This window comes from Scatophagus argus, chromosome 16, assembly GCF_020382885.2.
Source record: "Scatophagus argus isolate fScaArg1 chromosome 16, fScaArg1.pri, whole genome shotgun sequence".
NCBI classification, from domain to species: Eukaryota; Metazoa; Chordata; class Actinopteri; family Scatophagidae; genus Scatophagus; species Scatophagus argus.
In genome coordinates, this window is record NC_058508.1 from 3,995,015 (window position 1) to 4,014,274 (window position 19,260).

The 19,260-nt window shown below is 38.7% G+C and overlaps 2 protein-coding genes across 2 annotated transcripts in view; one reads left to right on the forward strand and one right to left on the reverse strand.

Annotated features, from left to right (window-relative positions):
• Positions 1–911: 911 nt before the first annotated feature.
• Positions 912–4,707, reverse strand: LOC124073525 (ornithine decarboxylase-like). Its single transcript, XM_046415802.1, has 7 exons — positions 4,666–4,707; positions 4,385–4,557; positions 4,074–4,290; positions 2,274–2,357; positions 1,712–1,874; positions 1,258–1,373; positions 912–1,169 (listed from the first exon to the last, which is right to left on the reverse strand). The coding sequence occupies exons 1-7, from the start codon at positions 4,705–4,707 to the stop codon at positions 912–914; spliced, it is 1,053 nt and encodes a 350-aa protein (XP_046271758.1).
• Positions 4,708–14,737: 10,030 nt separating this feature from the next.
• The window catches only part of tanc2a (tetratricopeptide repeat, ankyrin repeat and coiled-coil containing 2a), a 49,993-nt gene continuing 45,470 nt past the window's right edge, over positions 14,738–19,260 (forward strand). Inside the window, exon 1 of the mRNA XM_046416596.1 lies at positions 14,738–15,085. The gene's annotated coding sequence lies outside the window, so the exon portion shown is untranslated. The remainder of the gene's footprint in view (positions 15,086–19,260) is intronic.

Sequence of the window (19,260 nt, forward strand, 5' to 3'; positions counted from 1 at the left end):
ACTTCTTTGCATTGGTGAAACTATTATACACTGCAGGAGTATTAGTACAAACAAATAACATGCAAGTCACACTGCCTGTCAGCCCTGCGATTTAACAATAGAACCCTAAAGCTTTTGTTTACACATGGAAGACACCACACACAAGTTTTCACTTTATGCTGATGATATACTATTTTATATCTCACATCCTGCTACATCACTTTCTGCCCTACTTCATATCTAAGAGCAATTCGGTAAATATTCTTCAAGTAAACTTATCTACTAAAAGAGTGAACTGTGAATTCACTGCTGTCAATTCACTGGCAGGACAGGTTGCATGCTCCCAATCACAAAGATTGTTAATTCCCATACTATGCTTGCAGCTCCTTATACTCAACACTCAACAACCACCTTTTCAAACCTTTTCAAACAAAGTACATATTCAGTAATTGGTTCAGTAATGGCAGAGTGACTATGAATAATTTGTACAAAAACTTTTCCTTATCTTTTACTGAGCTTTCATAAAAATTATCTTAAGGTCATTAATGCCTGCAACCGGTGAAAATAACTCCTTGCTGAACAGTTACATATTCTTGTCTTGTCTTGTCTCCATCTTTGGTGCTTGATCTGACACCAGCCTCTCTGTTGGTATACAATGAGCCCTGGCCTTCATGCTTTTACTGGCCCAAGTTATGATTTTACTGAAAGGGAAGCACACTTCCTTCCCATGCACAAGCTTTATGGAGGTTCTGTTATCTGTTCAAGTTTCTGCAGTATTAAACCTGAGGAACTTAGATTCTCTTTAAAATAAATCATTTGAATAAACCATGACATTTTGATCTTTTTGGAATCTAAAGACCAATTCAACATTTCACCAGACACTAAAGAAGGTTCATTCCAACTAATACATATATAGAAGCATTCCCAAATAATTAAAAGACAATGTTGTAGTTGTGAGTCAGGTTTAAGGTGTGCCACGTCTCAGCTGTCACAACAGGGTAAATGTGTGCTCTTTCAAATCCATTGAAGTCAGAGCATACACTAACAGAGTAAGCACCCATATTGTCGAAGAGAAGCCAGTCCCCCACTTGCAGCTCAGGAATCCAGTAGTTGTCAGTTACTTTGTCAATAATGTCACAGGTTGGACCCCACATGATAGACCGGTATCTCTGTTCACTGCTCTCTACAGCCTGTGTAAAGTACAAACATTGAAATATAAAATATACATCACACTATATCATTTTCCCATTCTTGTAAGGCAGCAAGGTTGATATTTACCCTGTGAGGGTATGGTTCAATTTCAGCGTGGGCAGGATCCTTGATAGGACCACTCAAGGAGCCATACACTCCATCATTAAGATAGTACATCATCATTGTATCACCATCCTCACCATCTGGAAAAAATTACATGCAAAACAACGAAAGTTACTTCAAAGTAAAATGACATCTACGTCATATCAAATATGAAAATGTTTTTAAAACAGATGTCGGAAATAAAAGAGCATTATAATAAAAATAATCTATGGACTCCACCACATACACAAGGGTCTCTGGCTCTCTGCTCATTGGTAGTAATTATGACACTGCAGCTCAGGAGTGTGATTAGTTTATGTTTAGTTATTACCCACCTCTGACAACCAGATATTGTACACTTATGATAACTTGTTTATGGATGATGCTGGAGAGAAAACATTCACGTGGCTTCAAAAAACATACAGTATCTATACATTACCGCTATGTTCATCCTTATCTTTCTTGACAACTTTTTTGGCAATGACATTCGCCGCCAGTGTGAACGCGGATTCCACGTAGTATCGGCCTGGTTCTGCAATAACCTGCACCCCACTGTCAGGCGGGAAATGTTCATCGAGTGCTCCATTAATGACTTCTGCAAACTGGGAGGGCAAAATACAATAAGTTAGAATACGTCAAATATATTACACCTTTGCACCTATTTCTATGAAGCATGATTACGAAGTAATCATAGAGCCCGTGTTAAAAATAAATCACAACAGCTTATATACCAACAATGTATAAAATATTACCATGCTTGCCTGCAATATGGGAACATCTAAGTAAAGCTAAATGATGAAAAGGATCTGGGCACATTAAAAAATGTCTTCACATATTTATATCGGGCAATGGTTGTTCTGTAAATTCAGCTGACTTGTTTGTTTAAAGACTCTTTAATAACTTTAATGGTCCTTGAGGGAAAACAGGACACTTTGTAATTATTTGTATCCTTAGAAAGCAGAGGTGCATCACAACAATAAAGTTTATTTTATTTATTATACCTCTTCAAATTTCACTTGAAAGTTGTCTCTCCCAGTGAACCCTCCACCAATGTCCAAAAGACTCATCTGGAAGCCCAGCAAATTCTGGAAAAAAAAAACCCAAAAACAAATCAGTGCCATTTCTTTAAAAAGGGTTCATAAGCAGGGACCTACAGAGTGTACCATGTAGACGTGTTTGTAACAAGAGCCCCACAGGACTCCCATGGGATATGTCAATCCTGCTGGTCTTACTTAAAAGGAGACAGCTGGACAGTTGTAAATTGATTGTAAGGGAAGTGAGAACGCCGAAGAATAAAACACGAAAGCCTATTCTGACGCTAATGCCAACAAGTAGTAAATGTGGAAACAAACTATTAACGTGCTTAGTTTTGTTAACAGCCATAACAACCAAGACTGAAAAACTAGAATTGACAAGCACAGTCATACACATCAGTTGCCGGGTTCAAGCTACAAGCTACAAGCAGAAACAGGCTGACTGACTTTGAAGATTCTATCATACATCATCATTACATCATCATACCTTGGAAAAGACTTGCTAACTATGACAGGAGTTTTCAATAATTAGAGAACACTGCAAACACATCACATCACAGCAGTTAAATATTATCATCTACCATAAGTTGGAACCCTATTACAATGGTCTTTTCGAAATAAATGAAATCGTCAACCCTACAGCAGTCACTTCTGGACAGCAGGACTTGTCCTCCTTCTTTGAAAATCCATACTACCTTACAAGTGTCTCTGCTCAAACATGTCTCTTCCAGCCCCAGCTACTGTATCTGAGGCCACTTTTGGGTTAATTTAAAAAATAAACCTTAACAACTAAGGCTGTAATCCCATTTGTCTGGTCCACTGCTGTGCCTAATCTTCCTGGCCATGTCACCATACTAATAATGCATGAAGAATCAATTCTGTTATGGTATCAGGGCATTTAGCTACATACTAATGGCAGCCTTTGGCTCACTTCAATTCAGCAAATCTGTCCCCGAATTCATTGTGTCAAGATTGTTAAATCCACATAACTAATACTGATTGAAAAGGTGCTTGTGCTGTGGACATATGATGCATTGGATTTCAAAATAGAGTAAGATAGAAAAAATATCACGGGGTGAAAAGAAAAGCGAGGCCAGGGAAAACAACAGATAGTATCCAAAGTTTGGGATCATTTCAAGATGTACCATCATAGCATGACCTCACTATTTACACCATCTTAACAGAAATCAAGCAGTCTACTTCAAATCAATGAGCAATTGCTCATTTCAAGACACCTGCCGTATTTTCTGTGTGTACTGAATATTTAATTAAATATCATAGGACCAGCATTCATCTTAGAACTCAGGTCCAAAGGAGTGATGTTTCTTATTATTCTGCAAATATGCAAACCACACTCATGATTGTCACTGGAAACACATCAAAATACAAAAAAATATTTTTAAAAAAGTCATTTAAAATTTATCAAAAGAAATATTGAATGTCTGTGTTTTATTGTTCAGTGGAATTTTTCAGGGCAGTTATTTTTTGTCATTGCCAGTAAAATTTTTCAAATACTCCACAGTCACTTTTCTGGCCCCATGCAAAAGCACAATCTGATCTGATGCCCTCTGCAGCTTCACTGCAGCAGTGACGGCAAGTCGTTCTCTTTTGGCTTCCCCGCTCACATTTAAGCTAATGACGCTTCTTGAGATCGAGGATTTGCATCACAACTGTAAATCATCCCGAGAAACTTTATCAATGGCTACACATTCAAACATGTCAATGTACCATATTATTGTAAAGCTCTAGTGCTATGTCAGTACTTACCGCTTTGTCAAAGACATGTCGGGCATCTGCTATGGCCTGCTTGAATGCCAAACTTCCGATGCACCCACTGCCTACATGAAAGCTGACCCCAATGACTTCTAAGCCCAGCTCTCCAGCACGTTCCAGTAGCTTATCAACTGTCTCCAGTCTGGCTCCAAACTTTGAACTGAGTCTTACTATGGATTTTGAATCATCCACTGCAATGCGGAGCACCAGTCTAAAACGTGATTCAAAAGACTTAAATGAATCAACACCCAAAGAACGATTTACACCAAACATAGAAACAAAATGATCAGCAGTGCTTCACTTACTTGGCTTTGGCGTGACAACGAGAAATTTTTAGGAGTTCATCCTCGCTGTCAAAAGTCATCATATTTACTCCGTGAGTGCAGGCATATTTGATGTGTGACAGCGGTTTGGTTGTATGTGCGTAAATGATTTTATCAGGTGTCACTCCGAGGGACAGGGCCAGCTGAATCTCACTCTGTGGGACCAGAACGTGTTTCCAATGAGCAAACTAGGAAAGAATATGACAAGGAAACCAAATTTCTCCATAACAACTCTTGTTAAGAAAAAAAATACTTCACAGTACCTTGCTAGAACAGTCAAAGCCTGTTCCCAGAGCACTCAGCATCCTCAAAACTGCTGGTATGTTGTTGCATTTGACTGCATAGAAAGGCTTGACTCGAGGTAAGTTATTGATCCACCTGAGGTGCCTCTGAAGCAGACTATCGAGGTTTGCCACATAGAATGGCTCTTCACTGTCCTAAATGAAAAAAATGTCAAGAATCTCAACCATTTCACAATGCTTTCACACAATGCTACATTTATAGTTAACTTAAGTGTCATGATGTCTCTGATACTCACCTTTGAGCCAAGCTCTTTTATTTTGTTGTCTATGAAATCACTGATTGTCCTTCCATTGTTTAAAATGTCAATGTCACAATTCTTAGGGGACAAACCATGCATGACTGATCCATCAGTTACTGGTGCTACAAGGGATGACAAAGAGTAAAAGACAAAAGCATAAAGAAGCACTGTCTGTTCCCACTTATGGACACAAAACAAATACTATAAATGTCAGGCTGTGTCATTTGTTGGTCTTGTTTATACCCATTTGTATAAATTATGCCATGACAATAGTAATCAAAGGACATAAATTAGTGACAGCAATCAGTCAGATTTGCCTCGCTTATTACATCCTATTAAACAATGCTGAGAAGTTTTCTTCTTTGCCTTACCGCAGCCCACATGCTCCTCCATATTTGGCATCTCTGAAAATCTAAAATGCTTTCAAATAAGCATAAGCTTTAACAGAGAATTCCTGTTAAAACAGAACCGGCAATAAGTTTGACACTAAGTGCTCACACACATCCAACTAACAATCAGCACAAGATGCAAATGTTGTTAGTTCAGTTTATGCTTTTCCCCACCCACAGTTAAAAAAAAAAAACAATGATAAAATAATTTGCAAGTCAGTAAACCCATTTACCTTAAACAAACAATTTGTAGCCACATAAGGAGTTCTCTACACTCATTATACTAAGACAAACAGATCACAAGCCAGAGGGGGGAAAACTGCAGCTTATTCTGTAATGGTTCTCCATCAAGCAGAAGCAGGGCTTTTCCAAAATTGTAGCCAGAGTGGATACATTTTAGGAGGCTCGTTTGGTATTTTAGTGGTTATGACAAAGTAATGATGTAAGACTAACTAGTCAGTGTGCGGCAGTTTAATGTAATTAAATAGAATTTTTGAAATGTCAAAAATGCAATGCTAATAAATCCAACAGGCACGTGCAGATAAGGGGGGCTACAGGGGCTCAGGCACCTGCCCTTTTCCTGATGGACATTCAAAGTGCCCTTTTGACAGGGCTGGTTTTTTTTTTGTTTTGTTTTGTTTTTTTAATTTTTTTTTTTTTTTTTAATAAATAAATGAGTTACAACAGCTAAGTTCTCCACAATGTCTCCTAAATCATATGCGAAGTTATACATTTGGGGGGAAAAACGTTTTACACCTAAATACCTTGCGGCCACGATTCATGACGTCACATGGTCAGCGAACCCATCGAAAGCGTGTGCATGCGGCCATCAAGTGAGACGATGCAAGAAGGAGAGGCGCATGGTAAGGTCGCAGTGAATCACAGTGTTCATTCCTTTTCTGACCATTCATGTTGTATGATTCGTGAAAGGACAAGTTAATACATTGTTTAGGGCTGTTTTTTGCGTTGGGTTGTGTAATGTAGAGCAACCTCATCGATTTAGTAATGTGGCAGCTTCGAATATTCTAGAAGATGAACCAGGCTCTACTACCATTTTATAGTAGCCCTGACTTAACCTTAAGTTAGTTGACTTAATTCATAAAGCAGGGGGAGTAGGCAAACCTTTTCTAAATCGCCATAACACGATAATCTGCACGCATGACAGTTGAATGAACCCGATTCCAAATTGTTCTGTTCCATTACGCACGTCCTGTCTTTGTCACGAACATAGGATCACGTGAAACTGCGACACCAGCTTATCAACAGAGCTAGTTGGAACTTGGCTATGACAAGGCTAAAAGGTGGTTCTGAAAAATCACTAAGATACAATGCCCTGCTACTATACAGTCTATAGCTATCACCAGCTATTAGTAATACCCTGATTCATCTTGCACTGACAACAGGTTTTGCTCTGCTCATTCTTCTTCCAAGTGCATGGATATGAACATCCATAAAATATTCACCAGTAGCCCATATACAACTATTTTGCGAACAGTCAAAAAGCCCTATCCTGTCATCATTATTTAAATAGCATAATACATATTACTAAATTTCTAAAAAAAAAAAAAAAAAGTCTAGCCCAAGATGTCTAGCTAATAAAGGAGAATTTCAAGTTACTTTATAGTGTGTCTAGGTTTCTTATGCATTATATGTTGACCTATAAAACACATTAAATTCTGCAGTGGAAAGATGCCTCGTAAAGAAAAAAACTGAGCCCCTGCCCCACCAGAGGTCTCTGCACGTCCCTGAAATCCAATGTAAAGACCAGGAACAATTCATTGGTGGTCTTGGTCTTTACATTGGATTTATTTCTTCACAATTATTGTCTGTTTTATTTAAACCTGATATCAGTCCTCTGTGCTTTAGTTCTCCATTGTCCCTAAACAGAGGGTAACGTGTTTCTTCATTACAAAGAACATGGTCACCGTAATTTTTTAAATATATAACTTATCACCAAAGCACCAAATCCTTACCACCAAACTGCAAAGAAAAATAGTTCCCAACAAATGTTTTATTTCCTCCTGTTTAAAAACTATACTGTCTCAGTACACCAGGAACCTTGAAGTGTTTTAGTGGGGAATCATGAATTAAATTGAGTTCCTTTATGACAATGCCAGGTGGCAAAAGGTAATGTTCACCATGTTTACCATCTTGTTTAACATTTGCTAATTAGCATGAAACCCAAAGTACAAGGAGCAGAGAGCACACACCCACAGCAGAGAGAAGAAACTCACAAATACATATAACTGACTCACCGTGACTGGTGTTTTTGTTGACATAGTTAAGCTAATGTATGTTTATCCCTTCCATTATTTGCAAGTCAAACAGTCTCTATTAGTATCTATTCACAGAAAACCCTGTCTGAGAAAAGACTCTAAACAGGCAACTGCCTTCAAAGAGTAATATTTCCATTCAGTCACAGTCTAAAATGTATAAAGAAAAAAATACCGACATGAACATTTTGTGGTTTTGCCAGGAAGATCTCAACATCTTTGTATTTCTGAGATACTGGGATCATTTGAATCTCACTCTGAAGCAGTATGATACACATAGCTGCCAAAGGATAGCAAACAACACATATCTTCATGCTGCCTCTAGCATTTCAACTGTGTGTCTCCGGGGCAATTCTAAGATCACACCTCTGGGCGGGGCTCAGCTCCCATGTATGTACAGTTCTGTTGTGAATGAATTTATTCCTGCTCAGTTAAACAGTTGTGGCTTTGCCACTATAACAATCTTTCCCTCACTCTTTGTTCACTTTGTCACCTGGCTCTTTCCGCTCTGTCTCTCTTTCTCTGGGGACAATCCACATTTGTTAACAGTACACTGTTTTAGCATTCTCACCCGTTTTTTGTTCCCTCAGCTCTCCTGCTCTCCCTGCTGCTCTCCATCTCTACCCTCCTCGCTCTCTCTCTCTCTCTCTCTCTCTCTCTCTTTATGCTGTCAACAAAATGGAAACCATAACAAGTATAGTATTTATAATATAATTAAATTGTCAGAAGTAGGGGGAGAATCCATATCAATTTAAACATTTTTCTAATTGAATATTGGGCTGCTGTGGGCAATTCAGCCTGGTAACATCCTTACTCTTACCTGATCCTGGCTGTTTTGCAAAGAAAAAAAATGTATATCTAACTTTGGAATAAACAGTATTTCTTTAGGGTTGTGTATGAAATTAAAAATTCATGCTGTTCTTAAACAACACATAACGGAGAAAGAAGTAATGAGACTTAAAATACTCAAGTAACGTTTTCTTACTTTAGTAAGAAAACTGTCTCTCTTTTGTTCTGTGCAGGAACCATCATCATATCAAGAACCAGAAATTGATGTATGACATCCAGCACTTCAGATCATGACAAAATATAGGACAGTATACATACAAGAGGATGAGTGGCGATGGCAATAAGAAACACTGAGGACCACACCATTTCCTGTCTTTTTTAAGGGTTTATTTGGTTCTTGTTAGCATTGATGAAACAGTTTAAATGTTTGTTTAAACAACGTTTAGTTATTTAGAGAGGAAAGAAGCCAGGATTTAGTATGTTTTGCTACAGGCAGTTATTAAAGGGCCCATTTTATGCAAAAATGCAGACTTTTAATGATTGCCTGGAGGTGAACTGCTTTGTTCCAGTTTGATGTTTTATGTTATGGAACGTCCAACTCCTGTACGACAGATGGAACAGTTTCGAAGTCTGACTGTATATCAAAGACTGTCTTTCTATCTACAAAAGATAAATTGTAACATCTGCTATACATTATATTTATTCAGGAAGGTATCATGTTCTCATTAGATCACATTCAATTTTTAACATTGAGTTATTAAGAAATGTTAATTTTTGTGTGTGGTTTAGGAAAGCTGTATCTACATAATATGTACATTAACAATGTATAATATGGAATATGAAAATTATTGAATCAGTCAGCTTTGTCATATATTGATCTATGACCCAACTGGGTTACAACTGAATTCTAAATTGTGTACAGTGAAGAATGAAAAGGAAGAAAGTAAGAAGTAAGACATTGAAACAATGTTTTATATAGCATAGAGTAGTACCACAGGCCTAAGTAACAACCTATACACAATCTACTCCATATGCTAACTATGCTGACAATGTGTCACACATATAAAGTATATCAATATATCTATTGATCCTTTTTACTTGTAACTTTTGATTTTGTTTTATCAGTGATCTGATTCATCTGATTCATCACTATTGACACATTTGATGATAAAGCCATGCACTATAATTTCCCATGGTGAGCTAGCTTCATGGTACCAAAAAAAAAAAAAAACAAGAAACAAAAATGGCTCTGAATCGACTAATGCTTCTCCTAGGCTGGAAATTGACCTTTTTGATAGAATAGGCTTTTCTGGCACAATGTTTATTAGGCTTTCAAAGCACATAGTATAAAGACTGATAAAGTCAGGGAAGATTTAGGTAGCAAAACGATTCATTACATTGAGGAAAACATCACGGTTTTAGGTTATCACCCCTTTTACAACATTAAACACATAATTCCGACTAACATCACTGATGACTTCCTGACTGTTAGCCAGTCTTCTAACTGCTGTGAGTCCACAGATAGAACTACTTAAAACAAGAAGGCAGAAAAAGGCAGAGGATGAGCAGAAAGATGAAAGTGAAACAGCAAATGAAAGGTCTCAAATCACAACATAATATAAATAAACTACTTTAATACAACCGCTAGTAATAGTGGCAATTTTCAGTATACTGGAAAGGACTTTCTGAGACTAATTCGTTATTAGGGAGCAGAAAGAATTTGCTATGTGCATTTCTGCATATGACAGCTTAACTGATTACTGATTACTTAACTGATTTTCCCTATTACATAAATCTCTCAACAGGATCAGTCAGGGTCTCATGTTCATTAATGTTCTGTGTTCATCTACACACATCCAAAAGGTTACACACACAAACAGTTTACGTTCATGCCATTCATTCATGCCAAGTTGTATAGAGTAAAACAGTTATCTTTGTTTTGTTCACCTTTTTTTTCATCTTTTTAAAAAAGAAAAAGATGAAAAAGAAAGAAAATAATTGTTTGGCAAGTGAATTAAAATGCAAGCTGCATCTGTAAAAGCTTGGTTGGCTTTGATTCGAGGCCTGGGTTTTGTGATGGCCAAAAGGCCTTGGTCAGTGACCTGTGGTCAGGGGTCACAGTAAATCCAAAATATAAAGTCGAACCAACTCATGAAGTGTTTTATATGAGAATAAAGAATTTCAATTCTACATTGTATGGACAACCAATGCAATTCGGCCAATACTGGTGTAACGTGAGCTCTGCCTCATACATTAGTTAAAAGTCTAAATGCAGCTGCATTTTGGACCAAGTGAAGCCCAGGCACACAATAGCGACTCGTGGTGGTGAACAGTGTATTATATAGTGTATTCAAATCATATTTAACAGATAGATTTCACTTTGCTCAAGTTAATAATGTTTCCTCTTCATATATAAGGGTTAGCCTCGGTGTTCCACAAGGTTCAGTACTTGGGCCGATCCTGTTCACCTTATACATGCTCCCTCTAGGAAATATTATTCAGAAACATGGCATAAACTTTCATTGTTATGCTGATGACACTCAGCTGTACTTATCCTTAAAACCTGAAGAAACAGAGCCGTTAGCCAGACTCCAGGCATGTCTTAAGGACATAAAGGACTGGATGACCTCCAATTTTTTATTATTAAACTCAGACAAAACTGAGATCATTGTTCTAGGCCCCAAACACCTTAGAAATAGAATAGCTGATAATATTCTCTCTCTGGACGGCATTACTTTGGCCTCCAGTACGACTGCGAGGAACCTCGGCGTTATCTTTGATCAAGACGTGTCATTTATTCATCACATTAAACAGACCTCTAAGACCGCCTTCTTTCACCTCCGTAATATCGCTAAGATTAGGAGTGTCCTCTCTCAGAGTGATGCTGAAAAACTTGTCCATGCTTTCGTTACTTCTAGGCTGGACTACTGCAACTCACTATTGTCAGGATGTCCAAATTACTCTATTAATAACCTGCAGCTGATCCAGAATGCAGCAGCTAGAGTTTTAACAGGAATCAGTAAAAGGGATCACATCTCCCCCATCTTAGCTTCTATTCACTGGCTTCCGGTAAAATTCAGAATAGACTTTAAAATTCTCCTACTTGCATATAAGGCCCTAAATGGACTAGCCCCATCATACCTGCAGGATCTAATAGTCCCATATATTCCCAATAGATCACTCAGATCACAGAGCGCAGGTTTACTTACAGTTCCCAGAATTTATAAAAGTAGAACGGGAGGACAAGCCTTTAGCTATCAGGCACCCCTGCTGTGGAACCAGTTGCCAATCTGGGTTCGACAGGAAGACACCACCTCCACTTTTAAGACTAAACTAAAATCCTTTCTGTTTAGTAAAGCATATAGTTAGCACCAAATAAAGTGTGTAGGGCTGGTAGGCATAGTTTCACTCACCTCATGATATATAGCCACAGGTAGAATAGGTCTGACTAACTGTTAATCTTTAAATCTCTATCATAGCTAAGCTGCTATAGGCCTATGCTGCCGGGGGACACAAACATGATCCACCAAGCAGTTTCCCCTCCTCCTTCTCCTCTTCTATCCTCTCCCCTCGTCAGATTAACATGCAGTTCATTATTTTATGTCACTAACTGTGTGTCCAGTGCTCCTCGTCTTGTGTCTCTCCCTCCCTTTCTCTCTCTCTCTCTCTGTATCTTTCTGCAGGTATCTCTCCATCCAGATCTTCAAGTTGAACTGTAGCCGGCTCTATGACCAACCCAATGTGTATTGTTGACATCTGCCTGTCATTCCTCTATGTACCGACTATGGGCGGGGTGGTTCTCCCTACGGGCCGAAATCGAACTGATAGGATAGTGATTCTCAACATCACATAAAAAAGAATACATGAATGTTACAGCAGTTCATTATAATTTTCATTACTATAATTTTCTTATAACTTGTGAAATGTTAAAATCATATTGAGGTGGTAGCAAAAAGTGAAACTAAACAGTTGAGATTTTGTTTTGCTTATCTTTTTAGTAATGTCATTTCTCATGTTGCAAATTGCTTTCCTGCCTGTACAACATCCATTGCACGTCTGCCCGTCCTGGGTGAGGGATCCCTCCTCTGTTGCTCACCCTGAGGTTTCTTCCATTTTTTCCTGTTAAAGGTTTTTCTGGGAGTTTTTCCTTAGTCGATGTGAGGGTCGAAGGGCAGAGGATGTTGCTGATGTTATGTTAAGCCCTTTGAGACAAACTTGTAAAAATGGGCTATACAAATAAAGTTGACTTGACTTGACTTGTATTACAATGATTAAGATGGGAAGAAACAAAAACGTGGAAATGTTTCTGAATTGGAAGAAACAAGATTTGACCACTTCTTTTATGTACCTATGTGTTGGTCAAAGAAAATTTGAGGTCATTGCTTGAGGTCTTGATTAACATTTACCACCAGCAGACTAATACATCGCTGTACTCTATCTTGCAGTTTTACAAAGATGAGAGTTTTTAGCTCATCAGAAGTCATCAGATTTAAAAGAAAAGTAGCGCAGTATCTTCCGCACAACACTGATACAAAAGGCACAGTTAAGAGGAACATCTATATGGAGAAAAGAACAGGCCCTCGGATAGAACCCTGCAGTACAACACACATCAGCAGAGCAGAAGAAGAGACCTAATGATCAACAGCTACAGAAAAACTCCTGTATGACAAAAAGGAGTCAAGGGCAGTCCTTGTTATACTCATCCATTCCTGATGCCTACTGAGGTGAATAAAACAACGACCGTTTCTTTTATTGTTGTTGTTGTCTTTTTTTTTGGGGGGGGGGGGGGGGGGGGGTCATGTGTTCATGAATTTTGTGTAATGCAAAGCTCTGGGGAAAATAAGCAGTTCTCACCTCTTTTGCTTTGTTATTCAAATATGAAAGTAATGCCTTCATGGGATTTGTTGACAATTAAAAAAGCATCACCAGACTTATTTATGATAAAAACAATTTTCTAGAGTAATGTTAGGATCAGATTTTAATTTAGTTTGATTAATACAGGCAAATATACAAATAACACACACCAATATGATAACATAACAATAACCTCACAAAAAAAATACATCAACATCATTAACAAGACACATCAACAAGCAAATCAGTCCTTTAGTGAATACCAGCCGTTACCTGTACGCCGTCATCACCCATCAAGCTATGTAGTCTCATATATACACAATATTGTTGTATAGTGTACACTTAACAGTCAGTCACACTACCAAAAACAATAAGAAAAAAATGAGTTCATGCTGAGGACTTAAGGACAGAGTAAAAATGTAACTACAGCATGATTTTCTCACTCTTGGATAGATGGGGAGATATCTCATGTGGGTAGTTTCAATGAAACATATAGTTGTGGTAGGCTATAACAAGTTATGTGTCGCACAGTGACAGTCCACAGAGATTCATATTACTCAGGATCGGTGCATAACTGTTATCTACAACTGTGAGAGCGCCATCTGCTGACTGTTTACTGTCGGTGTCAACTGCCGGACAAACACAAAACACTACATGTTGGGTAAGATTTAAAACACAAAGTTCTGCAAATAGTAAGTCAGTACACAAAAAAAATAGGCTAATGTGTTTCATTTTGCTAAATGCCAGCAGATTAATTCTGGATGATTAGCAGATGTTTTGTTAGCATTCAGTGAATATTGCTGACTGTATTGTTCCTCTGCCTCTGTGGAGAGCTTCTCCTTATATGTGCATTTGGCATAGGCATACTTCATAAATTTTTTATCCATTTTTGACGACTGACTGATGACAAATGAGTGCAGTGACGGTTAATGCTATCCTCAACAGAACGCTTGGTCATACTTCAGTTGCAGACTTCAATTCATTTATTATATTTTTCTATTTTATTTTAGATTTTCTTGTGCGTGTATTTTCTTTCTCTGTCTGCCTTGTCTTTTCCTTTTAACTTACTTGACTCCAAGAGAGCCCTGCACAAGAACTCCCACGTGCCTGGACTGTTTTGTTTTTGCACAAATGGCAAATAAAAATTTTTGAATCTTGAACCTCGAATCTTCGTCCACAAAAGAGTGTAACTAAAAATAAGAAACACAAAATGACATTAGTTTTACCCCTTAATGTAATTCATATAATTACACTGACAATACAAGTTCTTTTCTTTCTTTCTTTCTTTTTTTTTTTTACATTTGCGTTTGTTTTTCCGACACGAAACAGCACTTGTACTCTGATCCCCTGTGATTACAGTTATTTGTAGATGTAAGTTGTCTGTTAACCACTAGATGTCCTCCTGCATGTGACATGATGACAGCTGCTGGCTGAACTGTAGTCATAGCCTCTGTTGTTGTCTGTAGCACACAAACACGCACGCAGAAGCACACTGAGCTTATTGGCCACGCCCCTTCGTAAATAATTCATCACCTCCCGTCGACCGCAGGAGACTCGTGCTACCGGAGACGTAAGCTCGAGCCCACCGGAGGGAAGAGGAAAATGGTCAAAATGTCTCCCTCTGTCTATTGATAAAGAAATACTAATACCCGGTAATGAATGGGGAATTGGGAAGAAAGGGAATCCGCCTCACACACGACTCCGCTGGTTTCTACCCGGGAATTACGGAGGAGTACACACCGAGGGCTCGATATTAACCCGACCGTGACCGAGCCATTATCTGCCGGTCTGACGTTATTCTCATCACCGGTGATTTGAGGGGAAATACACACTCAAGGTAGGTTTATTTTAATTCCCGTTCATTTGTGTTCGCGTGTGTGTGTGTGTGTGTGTGTGTGTACGTGTGCGCGCGAGGGAAGGAGCGACAGATACTGTAGTAAAGATGGTATGTGTGTGTATTTGTGTGGAGGCTCACATCTCCTACTAGCACAGCCCATAACATCAAAGAAATCAGTAGCATACAATAGTATTAATGCTAAAAATAAAAATGTTCCACAGTGATTATTTGAAGAAAATGTATATTCTAAATCATTTTTTAGAGTTGCTGTTTCACAATCATTACTTGTCCCTGGTCTGCAATGACTTTGAGACTCTGACAGCAGCTCTGAGTTACTGCAGAGGTATTGTGGTGTCAGTATAAAACATAACAACTTTAAAATGATCCGTAATTTTGTGTTGATGGTACTCTGACTCTGACTAATCTGACTGAGATTTTGTTCATTTCACCTTTGATTGTGAGCCAAACATCGTCACAAAGCCGTGGCTGTATTGGGAAGAGTGGTAAAAAACAGTAGAAAGTAACAAAAGGAAATGGAGCCTGGTAGGCTGGAATAGACAACCCCTCACTAGGAACTGTGTGTATGTATGTGTTTGTGCGCAAAGGATTTCACTTTTTCCCGTTTTCTCCCACATTTTGCTCACATTTTCTGTTGTGGTTGCTTGTGTTGGACTGGACTTCTGTGTGAGCCAGCTGGTGGTTAACAGTTGTTTTGGCAGGAAACAGAAATCCTTTGTGTGGAAGTGACGGGATTATCTCCCACAATCCTACTTCCAATATTAATCTATATTATTCTGCTGCCTCTGAGTGTGTGAACACACCGTCTATCTAATCTATCTGTATGTTACTAAAACAAAAAATTCTAACCCCTGTATGCGTTAAGCCTAAATCATTGTCAGTCCTTTATCAACACCTGATGTGTATAATGTTAATAGTCTATTGTATTTGCATTGGCTCTTTACTGTTTATGGTTCGACCAATGCTCAATTCTAGCATCTTTTCAGGAGAATGTTAACTGTATCAATCAATCAAATATTAACAGAAAATCATAGCTAGTGTCTGGATGGACATGTCCCCTTCAGGCTGCATGCACCTCCGTAAGGTAGGGCAGCCTGAATGTCACAAGTGAGACGGGACTCGTGATGGAGTAAAAAAGTCTGACATTCATCCTCTGCTACTTGTTAATGTCATAGCTGTGAGCACATGGTAGCAATTGAAGGTTACTCACATGACTGTATTAACATTTTTATCAGTTTAGATCTTCTCTTATTTGGACTATGGTGACATTCTGAGAGACTTCAGAAAATCAGCATCAAACTATAATGATGATGTGTTCCCCAATGGCAGTTATGCTTATCTATCTGTCCATCTATCCATCTGACCAAGCTGTTTCTTTGTCATGTTTCCTCTCCTCCCAGCCTCTCTCTGGCTTCTTTTCCTAGACAGTGGCAGTGCAGATGGGTGTAATCCCATGTTAATCTGCCTAACCCTGTAGTTCGTAGTCTGGGTTTAACACTGCTCTGATTAACCCACCCCCCACCCCCCAACACACACACACACACACACACACACACACCAGGTCAGTCATTAGTTTAATTAGATCACACAGAATCACAGCTGCTAATTAAAGGAATACAAAACTTGTTTTGTAAAAACAATTCTTTTTCTTTTTACTACTTTTTAACGCTATTCACAGATTCAGCATCAATCCTGACACGTTGTGTCACTTACCAAAACAAAATATGTTCCTCAAAACAATTTTTTAAAACCTGGTTGAATCCCTTCCATCTTGAGCCCAATGCACTAAAAACAAGTGATAGAGTGTTGGTCATAAAATAGTGAAATAACTAACAGAAAATGATCCACAGTGTTAGTGTGCAGAGTCTGTGTTAGCACAGTTCTGACTTCCTGTGGGATAAAGCTGTCTGGAAAATGGGCAGTGCAGGATTTAATGCTCTGGTATCATTTTCCATATGGTGAGAGTGAGAATAGAGTGCGTACCACCCGACTGCTGTCCTTTATGATCTCTGGAGCTCTTCAATTCGCAGAGGGTGATGTACCTATCTCTGAGTCGCATGTGCCAATAGATTTGGAGACTAGCCTTCAGCAGTTTGCAGTTCTGACGAGTCCAGCTGCCATGCAGTAGTGTAACACACCTACAATACTCCCAGTGTGGCAGTGACAGTGATAAAGGCAGGCAAAACTGGAAAAAAAACAACATTTTTTTTGTTAGATATGAAAGGGCCTCCATCTCAGAGCTTCTGCTGGTCATCTTTTATTTACATAACATAAAGTGACCACTCAGACAATTCTCTCTGACTGTCTTCCTGATTACTTATTGTAAATCAGCTAAATGGCTGCTGGTAAGAGCTGAGTAGAGCCAGCAGTGCCCAGTGATGACCCAGGAATATAAAATGGCCTTGGACTTTTGACTCAAACCCAAACTCACCTGGACAAAAACCCCTCCTGTAGAGACCATTTCATACTTAAAAAGGTTAAAGTGTTAAAAAAAAAAAAGATTTTATTATGTAGAACAACACCCACCTATAATGTTTTATAATGATGTGTTTAATAATCATCATTACATCAAGCAGGGTCCTTTTGTGTGATGTATTGTGTGAAGTTGTCAGGGTGACAAAATACGAGAGACACTTTTTCATAGACTATATATTCCACTGTGGCACCACCGCAACAAAACACATGCCCAGTTCAACTGTGTCAACACACATTAACTGATGGAGTAACAACAAAAACTGAATGTTAATAAGTAAGTTTAAGTAAGGTTTCCTACAGCAACAAATACTACACATAATTCATTATGGTTGTTTTTGTTCCCCTCAGTACTTTGGTTAATTAACAAATTAGATGTTGGGATGAACTCAGATCTAGAAACTGAAGTTAATAACATTATCCTGTTAATCTAACCCAGATTATTTTATCCCGACTGTCGTCCACCAGCCACTTCAGATGCAGAGACTTGAGTGGTGTTTTCACTGGGAGCTGTGGCACTGAATCCCCTCTGCCCCTCCCCTCTAGCTTCAGAGCGCTACATGCATATCAACAAGCGATTCGGATTCTTCTCTGTTTTCAGGGGATTTTATCTTTATCTTTTTTTTCTTTTCCTCAAGCTTTTCGGTACGAGCGGTCCACTGCTGACTGGGTCAGTGTGAAAATGATAGTAAAAAATGTTTCCACAAAAAAAAAATGAAAAGGAGCGGAGGAAGCTGTGGGACTCATATTCTCAACAGTGCCGGACACAGTGAAAACTACAGAGGACGGGCCCACGCACAGACCAGCATACAACAGCTGACTGTTAGCAGGCTGTCCAAAATTTATGACAGTGCAGACGATACCGATGCCTTGATAAAGCATAGATCGATTTACTTCCGTCCAATACCAATGCTTCCTGTGAGTGCACCCCGCCCTCTTGAAGCCTAAAAGGTGCAAAAGCTCCAAGGGTATGAGCCAGAGCTTGCTTTTCCCTTTTTAGATTGTGGCAGCTGCATCAATATTTATTTGAGTTAGTCAAACTAAACCGTTGGCTGGTAACATAATAATCATGCACTGCAAACTGCTGCAAGATAGTTTGTTAGAAAAATTAAAAACCACTCTGACAGTCGCAATTTCTAAAAAAAAAAAAAAGTGCAAATTGTTGGTGTTCAAAAAGACCAGTAGAGTGATGAGAGCGCTTCAACTGTTATTATTCAACGGGAGTGAATGGGTGTCTGGTTTTCTAGACACAAATGAATTCTCATGTTAGATGGAGTTGACTCTTAAGCAAAATGTTCATTCAAATATGATTCAATAGCATTCACTAAATAATATGTCTGAGGCAATAAAAAAAAACCCAAACAATTCTAAAAGGAGAACTAGATGTAAAGCTTAAATGAAATAAGACGAATAAAAATTAGTGCTAAAACCTTTATCTCGATAAAATGCACCACATTTGAACTTTGAACTTCAACACAGCACGTCTTGCCTTTCTGTTACACTGCCATTGTTAGGAAAATCAGAGGTGTAGCGCCATTGTAGCGCCACACACTGGAGCCCACTCAACTTTGGTTAAGCTGTGGCTCGTTTGGAAGGCTGCACCTACTGTCTACTCAGATCTGGTTGTGACAGGCACCAAGATCTACTTAATGCCTACCAGTTTTTGTACATTTCGGTGGAACATT

What these genes read in the sequence shown, in the direction of transcription:
- LOC124073525 (XM_046415802.1), bottom strand. Translation starts at nt 4,707, where the DNA reads ATGCTGAGTGCTCTGGGAACAGGCTTTGACTGTTCTAGCAAG. An exon ending in GCTTTGACTGTTCTAGCAAG is followed by an intron (nt 4,558 to 4,665) that starts GTACTGTGAAGT and finishes CTGGTCCCACAG; the next exon opens with AGTGAGATTCAGCTGGCCCT. An exon ending in AGATAAGGATGAACATAGCG is followed by an intron (nt 1,374 to 1,711) that starts GTAATGTATAGA and finishes AATTTTTTCCAG; the next exon opens with ATGGTGAGGATGGTGATACA.